Here is a 14,645-nt window from a genome sequence, read left to right as displayed (position 1 = left end):
ATGGATGCGCTAGAAAATCTGAAAAGACCGACACGGCCCGCGTCCCAGTATTCGCTCCACTGCGTCCGCCTTCTGGTCGTCGCGTTTGTCGCCACTCTCGTAGTTCTACTGTGGCTGCTGGCCTTCCACATGAGCGGCTCGGCGCGCTCTGCCCGTGCCGAGTCGGAGACGAACCAGACGGGCCACCGGTGCTCCTCGGGCCGCTGCAAGGAGACGGCGCGGCTTCTGAAGAGCTTCCGGTCGAACCACACGAGCCCGTGCGTTGACTTCTACGAGCACGTGTGCGCCGGCGTGCAGGGCACGGAAGAGGCGAGCGTCGGGGGCTCCGACTTGGTGGTCATGCGGCAGATGGCCGCCGCCGCGACGGCGAGCATCGTCAGACACGCCCTGGCACGAGGAGTCCCGCGGCTGCAGCAGACTGCCGGCCAGAAGGCCTCGGCGTTTCTCCAGCTGTGCAGGGCACGGTCGTCGCGCCACGAGGACAACTTGTCTGTGCTCAGGTCTTACGTCGAGTCATCCAGACTCTTTGACCAGGATGCCGACTTCAATCCTTTGGTGAAAATCGCCGAACATCTTTTCGTACAAGGCCTGCCCTTGTTCTACCAGGTAGGAGTCGAAGAAGCGCTCGTATGGAGGCGCAGGTACCTTCTCACTGTGGAGGTCTCCGCAGTGACAGTGTTGTGGCTGAAAACGCAGAGGGCGTTTCCTGGCCAAGAGAGCTACACGAAGCACGTTCTAAAGGTGCTGCAAGGAGCCGGCATCGGCCGAGACAGAGCTGATGCACTTTCCGTTACTATCGCTGATCTGGAAGACGTCGTTCACGCTGCGTACCACCAGTACCTCGTTGAAAAGAGGAACAATTCGAATATGCTCATCGTGAGGCTCGAGGAACAAGCAAGTCTCTTCAGCAACGACACGCAGACTAAACGAGAGTGGAGCGAATTCGTCATGAAAAACGTTACCATGGGGCACTCTTCTGTGGTTCACGTCCTTATAGAAGAAGGTGCAACACATTTCTTGAAGAACATTGTCGACAAACTCAGTGTTACCGAACTGCGAACGCTGATCGCGTGGGAGGTAATTCGCGAAATCGTCACAGCTTCTGGCGTCGTGCCTCTCGTAGGTGATTACACGCAGTGGTATTGCGTCCAGATGACCCTGCGTATTTACGGACACGGACTAACAGTTCCCTACTTTCAATCATCCGTAACGCGCAAGACGCTCCGAGTAATTGGCAACACGTACGCTAACATTAAATACTACATGATGAAAGCCGCGAACGCGACCTGGTGGCTTCGAGAATCGTCGCTTAACACCACCAGGAGAATTATGAGGCGCCTGAAAACAAGAATAATTTTTCCGCATGCGTTGGATGCCAAGGATGCCCTCGACGAGTACTACGTGAGTTGTCCCGACGTGAAGCATCCTTTCCTGAGCTCTTACCTGATAGCTTCCAGGGCACGCGCTGAAGGGGCTGTCACGTTAGCGGCGTCCTTGTCTGCTCGCATTTCCTCCAGCGACCCGCGGAAGTATGTTGCTATGGCTGCTTACAACCGCAAGACAAATGCTTTGTTCCTCTCCGGAAGCTCCACTTTTGCCCCTGCTTTGGACACCAAAGGACCAGTGGAGGTGAACTACGGGTTTTTTGGACGCATCGTCGCACAAGGAATCATGCGCATCCTGGACAAATACACGGATGAGCCAAAGAGGCCTTCTAGGCTAAACAAAGTGAGTCCCATCGTTGACTTTTTGATTTCCTATGTGTTCAAATTAAATTTTCATACTAGTTAGCTTAATAGAGAGGGATTGTCCGGTGGATCACCTAAGCCGGTCACAATTTACGGACTACCCTACCCTACAACATATTACATCTACTATACAAGCCGTGCAACATTCTGCACTGCAAGCAATCGTTTCTTTCTGTCTGTCTTTCTTTTTTTTTTTTGAGACAACGTGATTCATTTTAATTTGCATATTCACTATATACTTAATATCCAGTCCATCCAACCATGCATTGACTTTCATGCAGGGCTGTATAAATAGTGAAATTTCAGAATCGAATACATAAATTCGAGAAAAACGACCCCCGAATATGAAATATAATATCGGATACGTTCTCATTTCTGAAGAAACATCAAATACGAAGTTTACGCGGAGTACATTTGATAAAAAAATTAATCAGGGTTATATACATCGACACGTGTATGTGACATCTTTCACAATTAAACGCCCGAATAACTGAGGAGCTCGGGAATGATAATAATCTTCTTTGACTTTTGCGGGTCATCACGGAAATGACAGTACTGAAACAAGGGAACAGCGTGTAACCAGACACAAGTACAGTGCTCGCTGATCGAGATGAGTGCGATACTACAGCAGCGCACATTCTATTTAAAGGGATGCAGATATGATGACTCTGGCCAAGTAATAAATCCGTACAAATTCGCAATTAGGCTGCCTAAAAGAGAGCCATTCTTATTGAATGACGGTAAGTTATTGAGCACAAATTATCTGTCACGTGTTTTCGCCCGCAATCTGGTGTGGTGCACCTGCGCAACATCCGAAGCTATCCTGCAGCAGAATCAATCGCGACAGCCCTCACATCCATCGTTCCGTCTCCCTCGAGACTCCAGGCAGTGTTTCTATCCCTTGTATATTCGAAATAAGCGAATATTCGACAACTTCCAATAGTGAATTCACGAATTCAACACGAATCCAATAGCATAATGATTATTCGATTCGTATTAGAAATTACGAATATTCGCGCACCCCAAATTTTGCGTCTTCCTTCTAACCTGCAAACTTCTTTTTATATTCATTTATTCATAATACCTCGAAGGTCCCAAGAAGCCGGGCATTACATACATGAGGGGTGGGCAAAAAAAAATTGTGGCAGTAACCATCTCGTGATGACTGTAGACGATACTGCGTTAGCATTGAACCAATATAGCGACTCAACGTATTGCCACCGTCGAAACGAGCTGTACGAGGCGTGTGCTGCAGCGGGACTCCTCTTTCGCGCTTCGTCTAAGCACACTGGGCTCCATCTAGTGCCGACGCCGCGAAGCCTGTGCGTGACCTCCGAATTACATGGCGCCGGTGCGTGCGAACGCTGAGAATTGCTCCTACGCTTGCCGCACACTCAGTGGCACATACTCAGAGACTCCAGTTCGCGAGAGGTTCACTGAAGAGCGGCGCATACCCAGTGCATTCATGGCGCAGCTGGCTAAAGCGCTGGCGTGAAAGGCGTTCTTTGAAAAGCGGCACTTACCGAGTGCATTTGTGGTGCAGCCTGCCAATGCATCGGCTTGCTGTCCTTAAGGAACCCTTGTGCCGTGGGTTAGATCACGCCGCTCAGCATCGGAGAAATTGAAGAGATCTTTTTCGTCATAGTAGGGCGGCACATTACCAATTACCCAAGTTGGCGTCAAAGACGTCCATTGAATAGCGGTGCACACCTCATCATCAGCCTATATTTATGTCCACTGCAGGACGAAGGCCTCTCCCTGCAATCTGCAATTACCCCTGTCTTGCGCTAGCTGATTCCAATTTCCACCTGCAAGTTTCCTAATTTCCTCACCCAATCTAGTTTTCTGCCGTCCTCGAATGCGCTTCCCTTCTCTTGGCACCTATTCTGTCACTCTAATGGTCCATCGGTTATCTAGCCTACGTATTACATGGCCTGCCCAGCTCCATTTTTTTCATTTAATGTCGATTAGAATATCGGCTATCCCAGTTTGCTCTCTTATCCACACCGCTCTCGTCCTGTCTCTTAACGTTAGGCCTAACATTTTTCGTTCCATCGCTCTTTGTGCGGTCCTTAACTTGTTCTCGAGCTTCTTTGTTAACCTCCAAGTGTCTGCACCGTTAGGATGCAAGCACCGCTAGGATGCAATGATTGTACACTTTTCTTTTCAACGACAGTGGTAAGCTCCCAGCCAGTATTTGGAAATGCCTGCCGTATGCACTCCAACCAATTTTTATTCTTCTGTAAATTTCCTTCTCATGATCAGGGTACCCTGTCACTCATTGGCCTGGATAAATGTACTACTTTACATACTCTAGCCTCTATAGGGGATACGAGAACCCCAGGTGGTCAAAATTAATCCGGAGCCCTCCACTACGGCGTGCCTCATAGTCAGAACTGGGCCGGTATTTTGTGGCGATGCCCTATGAATTATTCTATACTAGTCTTATCACCCACCGCTCACGGCCAGCTGATCCCGTTGATAACGCGAGTGTACCATCGCTCTGACCACTAACAAAGCGCGATACGCGCAAAAACGCATCGCTACAAAATACCGGCCCTGGTTTTGGCACTTAATTAAAACCCCAGAAAGAAGAAAGACTGGCGATCCTGAATTCTTGTTATCTTGCCAGGCTGATGAACATTATCTTCGGTCTTCTGCATATTCATCTTCAACACAATTCTTAGACTTTCTAGGTTAAGGTCCTTAATCACTTGTAATTCGTCCGCAGTGTTGCTCCACAAGAAAAGTAGAAAGTTACCAATACAGGAGAATATCATCTGCAAAGCGAAGCTTACTGAGATATTCGCCGTTGATCCTTACTCCTAAGCCTTCCCAGTCTAATGGCTTGAATACTTCTTATAAGCATGCAGTGAATAGCACTGGAGAGATTCTGTCTCCTTGCCTGACTCCTTTCTCGATAGGCAACTTTCTACTTGTGGAGAACCAAGGTAGCTGTGAAATGTTTCTAGATATTTGCCAATATATTCATGTAGTCCTCCTGTACACCTTGATTGCGCAATGCCAGTAGGTACACACCTACTGGCACATATCTAGTGACCCAAGGTGGCATCAAAGAGATTCATTGCAGACCAGCACAGACCGAGTGGCACATACCTAGTGCTCCAAGTCTGCGTCATAGAGTTTCTTCGAACGGCGGTACCTACCCAGTGCCGCGTCTATACAGTGACCCATGTCGGCGTGGAAGAGGTTCGTTGAAGAGCGGCACGTATGTACACATCGCCACATGCTCAGTGACCAAAACTGATCCGACGGTCGGTTTCGAGCCCTGTTCCCTCAGCACAGCTGGCCGATGCGCTATCGATTCGACCACAAACTAGCCAAGTCACACAGGTAGGGATGAAAACGGTTACATACAAACATACATAGACACATAGATAGACTGCCCCCGGAAAGTGCCTGAGGTACCCTAAGAGTGCTAGCGCATTAGAATATCGTTTAAATGTCTCCGATGTTCGGCGGAATCGAAGCCGCGCCGAGCACGGACTTTACGGAGGCGCCGCTGGATGGCGCCGCGTGTCCAGTAGGAAGCACGGCAGAGGAGCGCGGCTGCATTTCGACCGGCCGAATGTACCATTACCGCTTTTCAGTGAGTGGTGTCTTTCGCACCAACGCTATAGCGAGCTGCGCCACGAATGCCCTGGGTATGTGCCACTCTTCAATTAACCTTGCGCAACTTGGGTCACTGATTATGTGCCAGTGGGTGCGCGGACAACGAGGGAACAATCCTCAGTGTTCACGCGCAAAGGCGGCCCAGGCATTTCGTCTCGGACGTCTTTTTTTTTCGGTTTTCTGTGATCGCGGCCATGTAGCCTTATTTTTACATATTGTGGCATGCCCTTAATGAAGTGTTGTACACGTTCCTCTAAAACAGGAACGAAAGCTCGTTCCTCGTTCCTTCCCAATCTTGGAACGAGTTCCTGTTATAAGTTCCTTTAATGCGAAAGGAACGCGTTACAGTTACACTTCGAACATTGGAACGTGTCGTTAGATTAACGTTACATTTGATTTTTAAAGAATTAAAATAGAGTGTCGCATAATCCTGAGACGAAACGAAGTGAGCAATTTAAAACTCGCATCGAACTACGTATATTATACGAATTTGAAGATCGCCGGCGGCAGATTTTCTGGAGATAAAAAGAATCCAAAGAAACGCTCCGAGACAAATTTTTTAAGGGAGCACCGGGCATACTCCAGACATGTCTAACTGCAACTTTGGTGCTCGTCTATTACAAGTGCAACACATACGGCAATTTCCACTTCGGTCTTCAAATGCACTGTCAAGATACTGCGCTTCAGATGGGCAAATAGAAAGTTACTCACATGGACCAGTATCCTCCTGAGACCCGAAAACAACAACGGAAAATAATCGCTCTTCAAGGTGGTTTTTATTGTCTGCTGTCATGTTTTGAAATTGCAAAACAATTTTTAAAATTTCAATACCACGAATAGATGTCGAAAGATCGGTCTTCATGTACGTGAAAAAAAAAATTACTGTCTCCATCATCTCCTCATGTTAGCTGCGGTAAAAACTGCATTTAATTGTTTAAACGCTGAGATGAAGATGGAACTACGTGTAGTACATTGCCATGTTGCTGCCCCGTCCGGTATTTTCACGCATTCTCGGTGACTTCGAAACACGCCTCGAGGTTGCTTTCGGCCGTCTGGGACGACACAGAGGTCGAGACCAATTAATTATCAAATTTCTCGAAAGCGGATGACAAGAATATGAGAAAACCACTTCTTTACAGTTACACATGCACCGTACTTCATACCCAGAGTGAATATTTTGCAAAATCACTTCCGAGTGAATTTCGAAAAAAAGTTGAAGGCAATGTGCAATGAACTGTACAAGAGGTCTTAGGAGGATATAATTAAATTTATTGCGCAGGAAACTACATCGAAAGGAACAATACATAGGTGTGTAATGAATGCTTGTGCAGTATTGCAATATGAGTGGGAAAAATGTCCAGAATACATATTCGCAATTTAGTAAAGACCCTTGTTTGAATTCAGCAAGAGTTACATCTCAATGTTGGCGTCCGACGGGCCGGCATGGAGGAAAGAAACTATAGGAGGGAGCGTCACGTGACAATCTTGAAGCCTAGTCATAAAAAAATGTATCGGAGAACTCACGAAAGAAAATGAACTATAGTCACGTGACAGGCAAGCGGCAGTTGCGCCTCACGCCGTCGCCCATCCGCCCTGCATGATGTGCTGCGTACGTACGTGCGTCTGTTCAATGTCGTAGAACGTATACAGAAGGAACGCCGCTCCCTCTGCCGTTCCTTCATTAAAATTACTAGTTACAGCTACAGCTCCACCGACCCTTAACGGAACGGTGGCGCTCCTCCATTCCTCGCAAAAGGAACTAGTTCCAGGAACGCCGTTCCGTACAACACTGCCTTAATGAACAATAATCATTGCTGTAGTCACTGTATACCTTATTCCTTAAAAAGGCGAGTTACTTCAAGACATATCTGCAGGTGCGCCCAAGCATTTTGGAATGGTATGCAAAGCTAATCTTGGTCTTTTGAACCTTGCAGTTAACCTGGTTAAAAATTAACCGCAACTAGCCATTAACCAATTGCTATAAGTTTGGGAACGGTTCAGAGCCTAGTAATTTATAGAAATTGATTAGCTTTTTTGTTTGTACTTCTACTTCAAGATGTCGTTTCACTGATGTAATTATATTTCCAAATGAGAGGAGCCTGGTAGAGCATTGCCATCATAACTACAGGATTCTGGAACACTTGTAGTACCTTCTTCCTGACACCAAGGTCACTGAATTGCTCGGGAAATTTAGTGTGCAGTTGGCTGAGTAATCCTGCCGCAAATAGCGAAGGAAATGTATTAGTCTGCGCGTTATACTCTGACAGCAGCGGAAATGCTCCCCCTTCAAATTTTTCACGTGCGTCACAAAAAACCGCAGTTTTGACGCGAAGCCTTTTATGTCCCTGTACAGGTAACCAACGAATGGCGCCCCTCCTAGCAGCTTCACATAGGGTCAGTTTATTCATGGGGTCAGTTAAGTCGATGCAAAACGCCATATTACACAGCTACTCGCAACTGCACAGTAGTGACTCGGGGCGATCTTTTTGTGCAATTTATTGTTTTCCTAAGGTTAAAGACACCAGACAAATCTTTTCCGCAGCTAAGCCATTGAACTGACGTTTGATACGTCACGTCTGCGAACTCAGATTCCGTCGAGCCGAATTCTCGCCGTCGTCGTGAGGTTTCGTATAAACTCCAGGTGTGATAAGACCCTGCGCGCCGTATGCTTTAGGTGCAAGGGTAAGCATGCGAGAGAGAGCGGATAAGAATGGTGGCTTGACGTGCGCCGTCTTCCCAAGCAAGCGTTGCGGGGGGGGGGGGGGGGAGAGGCAAGCGCACGTCCTCTCCTCTATCCCGGCCGTGGCTGGTCAGTGCGCAGCAAAGTGTCCTACTTTGGATTTAATCTACAGTGGCTGCAAAGATGGGGCGAGCCGACATGCGTGGTGGCTTGTTGTGCGCTGTTTTCCTGCGCGCCTAGTGTTAAAGGGCGCCGAATCCCAAGTTTCGAAGACGCGTTGAAGTGAGCGGCAACACGAAGCCCTCGCTCCCCTATGCCAGCGCTCTTCTCACGCCAGCGTTATGACGGAGAGTGTTCGCGGTCATCAATTGAGAGCTGTTCATATTGCCTGTGAGCACGTGACACCATGCTTGTTAATTTAGTTACTAAGCGAATAGTTACTGCAATATATACGGCTAATAAAACTACGATAATTACTTCGTGTAGTTGTCTAATACTTTGCTATCACTATCAATGCCTCACCTTTCGTGCGGAACTGCGACATTTTAAGCGAAGCTTTATAGGCTCACAAGTTTCGGCCGTGGTGGCGGTGGTGTCACGCTAAAATGTGGGCCGATCCAGGTGATAGTGTAGAAAGGGTCCCAGCTCAATGGCACATACCCCTGTGGGCTCGAGGACCTGTAACGAGCCGTTGAACTACCCTTGCCACACGTGGAACACGGAGACAAAATCACCAGTCCTTCCCCTGTCGAGAAAATGGGGGTAAGCCAAGCTTGTCCGATTCTAGCGTGAGCGCTTCCGAAGCCCAAGCGAAACGTCAGCGAAGAGCCACGGACCCCGAGTTGCGGGAGCGCGATGTTGAGGCCACACGTCAGCGATGAGCCGCCGACTCTGAGTTTAGTGAAAATGAAGCGGAACGCCTGCGACAGAGTCGCAGGCGTTCCGCTTGCAGAATCGCTTGCAGCCACAAGCTTCGCTTACGCCCATTTTCTCGACAGGGGAAGGGCTTTTTTTTTAAGTTCGAACATGAGTGTCTCTTAGCCATTGGGACAGATTTTAGTTTACCCCCTTACAAGAGGTACGTGGACAGTCTTTATTTAAAGACGTCCTCGCCTGATACCGCACCACAAATGCTGCGGACTGAAGCTTCCAGCATGCATGCTAGGAACTGAAGAAAGAAGCTTTATACTATACACAGCTATTTACACGCTGTAAGTTTGCGGGTTAAAAGCTGCATGACGAAAGATCTGTGGGTCCAGCGCGCCTGGGCGAAGTCGAGAAAGCTTTGGTGCACGTGGGATCGGCCAATCGGAGCGTCACGCTCCTCATGTGATGGTCGTATGAGGCTCCTGATTCGTCGACTCTGCCTCATTCGTTTGTAACTGCAGTGAAGTCGGCGCCTCGAAAGAATCGCAGTAGCACACGATTTTGCAGAGAAGGCCTGCTATCAGGCAGTGGCACAGCGGGGACTTAGCGGGGGAAACCAGCCCGCCTGCTGTCCTGTCGTTATCGGATGGGCCTCCGCCGGCCACGGGCCGGTGCGGAAGGCCGGATCCGGCCCGCGGGCCGTAGTTGGAGCCCCTGGTATATTTATCGTTCTTCAGTAAACTTCACAAGTTCACCAACTGCATATAAAACAAAATCAGCTTCAGCTATAACTCTCTAGCAGCACCAGTGATCCAAACAAGTTATGGGTTATTTTCGTTTTCATTTGTCGCAACAAAACTATGGAACGAACTACCATACAGTGTCAATTCAATAATATCATTTCGCGCATTCAAACAAACTCTTCGTACATTTCAGCTTTAATAGCAATTATGCCCAAACAATTTGTGACCAATGTATTTACTGCGACTAACTACCGATTGCTTAATGATTGCTTTACGTGCCTTGTTTGCAACTTGCAAGAGTTTTATAGTTTTGTGTGTTATTGTTTCTTCGCAGTTCTCCGCAACTCGTGCGTCTTGTGTTCTGTTAGCCTTACCGTTATACTTATGCACCTGCTTTGTGTGGCTGATTTTTAGTGATATTCTAATAGTTTTTCTTAATCTACAGACCCCTCGCACAACTCCGAGAGGATTTGTGGGGTGCTGCCTGTATGCATATATAATTTTCTTTGTAATTAATCGTTTTTAATGAAGATTTGATTGATTGGATTACCGTAGCGAGAGAGGCACCCATTTTTAAATATGTCGAAACGCATGCGGAGCTCGCTCAAGCCATACTTACTGCTTTATTCACTCGCAGCGTTCTTGTATTCCCTTTGCAGTCTCTCATTATATTACGTGTTACTGAACAGAAACCTTTATAAACACACCTTATTGCTTTAATGCGTTAGCATTATGAGTCAGAGTGGGGAAAAAGTGTATGCGTGTGAAATGTGTGAAGCCGGTCACGTGGTAGAGGTAAGGAGGGGATGGGAGAGCTTACAAGAGGTTATCATTGAAAGATCGTAGATGAGCGTCGGTTGTCTTGAAGCCAGTCGGAGCTGGAAAGGAGGAAGAGAGCAGCGCAGTTGCGGATGGCGCTGAGAGAGGAAAAAGGCGACGGCGCTGAAGCACCGTGCACCATCGCCTCATTCTGCCCCAGACCACCGTATGTTGCACTCTGCTGTTCAAAGAGGCAGGACGTGTGTCGAGTGAGCTAGAACGATCTGCGAAGCTAAAGAGGTGCAACGTAATGCTACCGCATTTATCTCGCGTTAACTGCTAAAGGCCGATTTACGCTCGAGCCGCCCGCCTGCCGCACGCGTGCGGTCGTGCCAAAAACTGCGCAAGTTACACACTGGTGCACAAATTTCGGTTTACATTGCATGTGCAGGATCCAGTGTAAGCTGAAATTTGTGCACCAGTGTATGCCATTTGCAGTTTTTGGCACGACCGCACGCGTGCGGCAGGCGGGCGTTGCGGCGGGCGTCTCGAGCGTAAGTCGGCCTTAAGTCACCACTGATTTTTTTTCTGTCGCAGTGAACTGCATCATGCACGGTAAGCAGCACAAGCAGTGCTCCCGAGATGACCAAAAATTAACTCCGCCTTTTAAACGGAATATGAACAGCGTAAGCGTTAGGATAAAGCATTCGTGGAGCTAAGGGCACATTCCTTCAAAAGAAACAAATCAGGTAAGGGAAGTGCGTACCAAGGCTCCGTTATGCTTCTCGATCTTTGCATAGCGAGAGCCTCAGTTTTGGCAGCCTCACTTTTGGCAGCCGTAGCAGCCTCAACAGGCGTCAAGGCTGCTACGGGAGTCGGTTTTTCAACTGCTTGTTCCTAATGATCACGTACTACGTGACACATGCGGTTAAAAGGGTGATCCATGACCGTCGGTTTGGCCTTAAGCGACGCTGGCCAACACTCTCAGGGCTAACGTTTACACATATACAAATACCTAAGAAATTGAACAGGAAGATAGCCAAAGCACCGCACACGTAATAGATGTGGATTCGGCATCCACCCGCGGCGAAACGTCATCTTTTCGTACAGTTTCATTTCAATTTTGCTTATTACTTCTACATTTCAATAAAACATGCCAATAATTTCTCCAATGCTTTTTTCGGTTTCATTGTCAATTTTCGTCATACGATTATGACTAACAAAAAATCTAGCGCTTCCGGTCCTTTTTCTCTCTCATCACAACAACGACGTTCTTACTAGTTCAACAAATTTGCAGCATACGCTTTCTTCACTACATATTTAACGCGGATGACCCTCGATGATATCTCCTTGTGCACATTTTTTTGTACAAGTCAAAATTTCGCCTAAAGAAATTGTGCAGAGCGATACTTGGATGCAAAGACGTATATTCTGGAAATGTATGGTAGATCAATTATGGTGCTTGACTTAAGCTTTTTCGCTTCCCGCCTCATAGGATTCAGAATGGAGAGGCACATAGAGGCGTTCAGCAGCTAAAAAATGTTACAACTTGTGTGAGTTTGCTATTGCACTTTACGTTTGTGCATCAATTATGTTTATCGTGCAGTGGCCCCTATTGAGGGCAGCAAGTCGCGGTAGCAGGTGGGGTATCGCGCCACGCTAATTACAACTAATTACAATGTAATACGAGATCTATATTTTCAAAGCGCACGCGTGATCCTCTTATTGTTATTGTTAACCGTCCGCTCATATGTGCGGAACAAATTTTTATAAAGCCTCACAGCATGCGAACTTTTCTTCAACTGCGGGGCTTTTCTTTCGAGGAACCCGTATGCGTTTCCTTTGTAGCAATTGCTACAATTGGGTGGATGTCTCATTTTCCCTTTAACATGCAGTTCTGGACCAGTGACGCGGGGCGAAATCTCAAGGACCTAGCGCTCTGCCTGGAAAAGCAGGCGAATGAGCTCGAAGAACGCAGCGCACCGTACAGCCAAAGGCTCCATCGCTTCCGGTCGGCTGCACGGACAACGGCGCACGGCGAAGCCTCATCAGTGCTTTTGCCCGTGGTTCTTGAAGCCCTGGGCCTGGCGCCGCTTTACGAGGCCTACGTCGACGCCAGAAAAGACATAGCGCCTTACCAGCCTCTCGTTCTGCCGGGACTTGAAGAGCTGTCCGAAGAGCGACTGTTCTTCTTCTCTTGGTGCTACTCTCTATGCAGCGGAGAGCGTGCGCCGAAGGGCCGCGCTGCTCTTCGATGCAACCTGGCCGTGGCGAACCAGGCTCCGTTCATCAACGCTTTTTCCTGCCACCCTGGACTTCCTATGAATCCCATCATCAAGTGTCCCCTGTGGTGAAATCAATAGGACTCAAATCTGACGAGATATATCGTTGACAAAGGTCCCTGCGGCAGCAGGGTATACATGTTACCGCAGCCTAGTTTATAGACTCCAACTTCGTTTAACTCGTCCACTGACGACCGATTTCAGCGTCTCTATTGTTTACGTGTATAGCGATTTGAGAGCACGGAATCGATTCCCTCCCTTCCAATACGAGATATTCATGTACATAATAAACGCGATTTTGCATATTGCTATAATTAGGTAAAGCAATAGTCTATTGTAACTCTGCCACTGATGAACGTCTAGCAGCTCGCTAATTAAAGACGATGGACAAGACTTGACAGTGCCATACGCGCGTGCCCCGTCTATTAATTCCTTATATTTCCGTAACTGCTTAATATATACTGGTTACATTTTTGATGCGAAAGCATCAAATGGCCCATTTAGGCGAAAAGGCCAGCGTCTGTAGCAGCAAAGCTGCACCTAAATTCCCATTGGCTGCGATGCCACGTCATGAGCGCGCCACGACGGAGCAGAGCGGCCGAATTGGAACACCCGATGCTGCCATAGCGTGATAGGTGTTGCGGGAGGGGAGAGGGCATCGCTGCGACGCCACGTCACCAACGCGCCTCGACGCCGCGGGGCGAGACGGGTTGTACGTCGTCGGTGAGGCGGTGCGTGACACGTGCGTGCAGGTGCCGCCTCTCGGAAGAGGTTGTCTCTCGGAAGCATGCGCATAATCCGCGCCTCTCTCTCTCACCTCCATTAGGCTTAGCTGTATGCGCGCGCCTGCATGCCAGCCTTGGTGGCCGCTGCTGCTTCCTCGGTCTCTCGTCGCGCAGGACCTCGGTGGCATGTGGCATCCTTGATTTCTCAGCAATATCGTCGAAATGATTCCGGTGTACATCCAACATGTTAACTTATGGTATCTTCGACTGGTCGCCTCGGAGCGCTCTAGATGGCTCTCGCGAGCGGCGTTGTCTTCGGCTGGTTGAAAGAGGGTGCGCGCCTTGCGTTCGGCTGGTTCTTTTCGATCGCTCTCCTCCCGCGTCGAGCGCTCTAAGGCGCTCCGCGCCCTGTCGTCGGAGCAGTCGTCGAGATGAGAGCGTTTCCTGCAACGTCATCACAGCACAGCGTCGCCGTTCTTGGCGACGGTCCACCGTAGCCTAGGCAACCTAGGCCACAGCATGCTGGCGGCTCAAAGAACGGTCGTCCCACCGGCGCATCCACCGGTTTAGCTTTGGATAGGCATCGGACGTTAGCAGTAGTCACGTGGTTTCGCATCTGCCATTTCCTCCTCCGAGAGCGAGTCACACGTTCGGCTTGCGCGCTTGTCCTCTGCCTCCGAGTTCGGGGAACGCCGGATCAGCACGACTCTGCTTCGGGGATGGATGCGACCAGTCGAAGATACCAATAGAAACTAAAAAAAAAAAAAAAATAACCCGCACCAGTTTAGTTGCACAACTCGATAACATACCCCGCGGTAAAACTCCAAAATACCACACGCAGCGCGAAACTCGAAAGACCGCTCAGCGGCGTTCAATTGGGCATTAATGTTTACGCATTCACAACTGATAAGAAGTGCTTAGGTGCCCTCGGATTTTTTTTTTCTGGTCTAACAGGTCTTGTTGTTGTTCTGTAATCGCATGGTTCATATAGCGCAATTAGGCCTGTTCAACTTTATTACTTCAGGAGGCGGACAGTACTTACGCGACAAATTGCAATGTCCGGGTAGCTTTTATGCGGGTGCTTTTATGTTTATTTATGTTACCCTCAAGGTACAGAGTACATTTCAGACGGGAAGGGTAATTCACAATTTAAAAAAAACAAAAAAAAACAAAGCACATTTCATACAAGAGTATAAAACAATAGAGGA

At 48.4% G+C, this 14,645-nt stretch overlaps 1 protein-coding gene across 1 annotated transcript; it reads left to right on the top strand.

Annotated features, from left to right (window-relative positions):
* Window positions 1-12,784, top strand: LOC119444878 (neprilysin-3-like). Its single transcript, XM_037709222.1, has 2 exons — window positions 1-1,728; window positions 12,326-12,784. The coding sequence occupies exons 1-2, from the start codon at window positions 1-3 to the stop codon at window positions 12,782-12,784; spliced, it is 2,187 nt and encodes a 728-aa protein (XP_037565150.1).
* The last annotated feature ends 1,861 nt before the right edge of the window (window positions 12,785-14,645 follow it).

Source organism: Dermacentor silvarum, chromosome 1 (assembly GCF_013339745.2).
Source record: "Dermacentor silvarum isolate Dsil-2018 chromosome 1, BIME_Dsil_1.4, whole genome shotgun sequence".
Lineage (NCBI taxonomy): Eukaryota > Metazoa > Arthropoda > Arachnida > Ixodida > Ixodidae > Dermacentor > Dermacentor silvarum.
Note: the sequence above shows the minus strand (reverse complement) of the source record. Positions and strands in the feature narration are given on the sequence as shown.

Bases quoted from the DNA above. Each gene is read 5' to 3' on its own strand.
- LOC119444878 (XM_037709222.1), top strand. From the start codon at position 1: ATGGATGCGCTAGAAAATCTGAAAAGACCGACACGGCCCGCGTCCCAG. The intron at 1,729-12,325 runs GTGAGTCCCATC...TTTAACATGCAG, and splicing joins GGCCTTCTAGGCTAAACAAA to TTCTGGACCAGTGACGCGGG.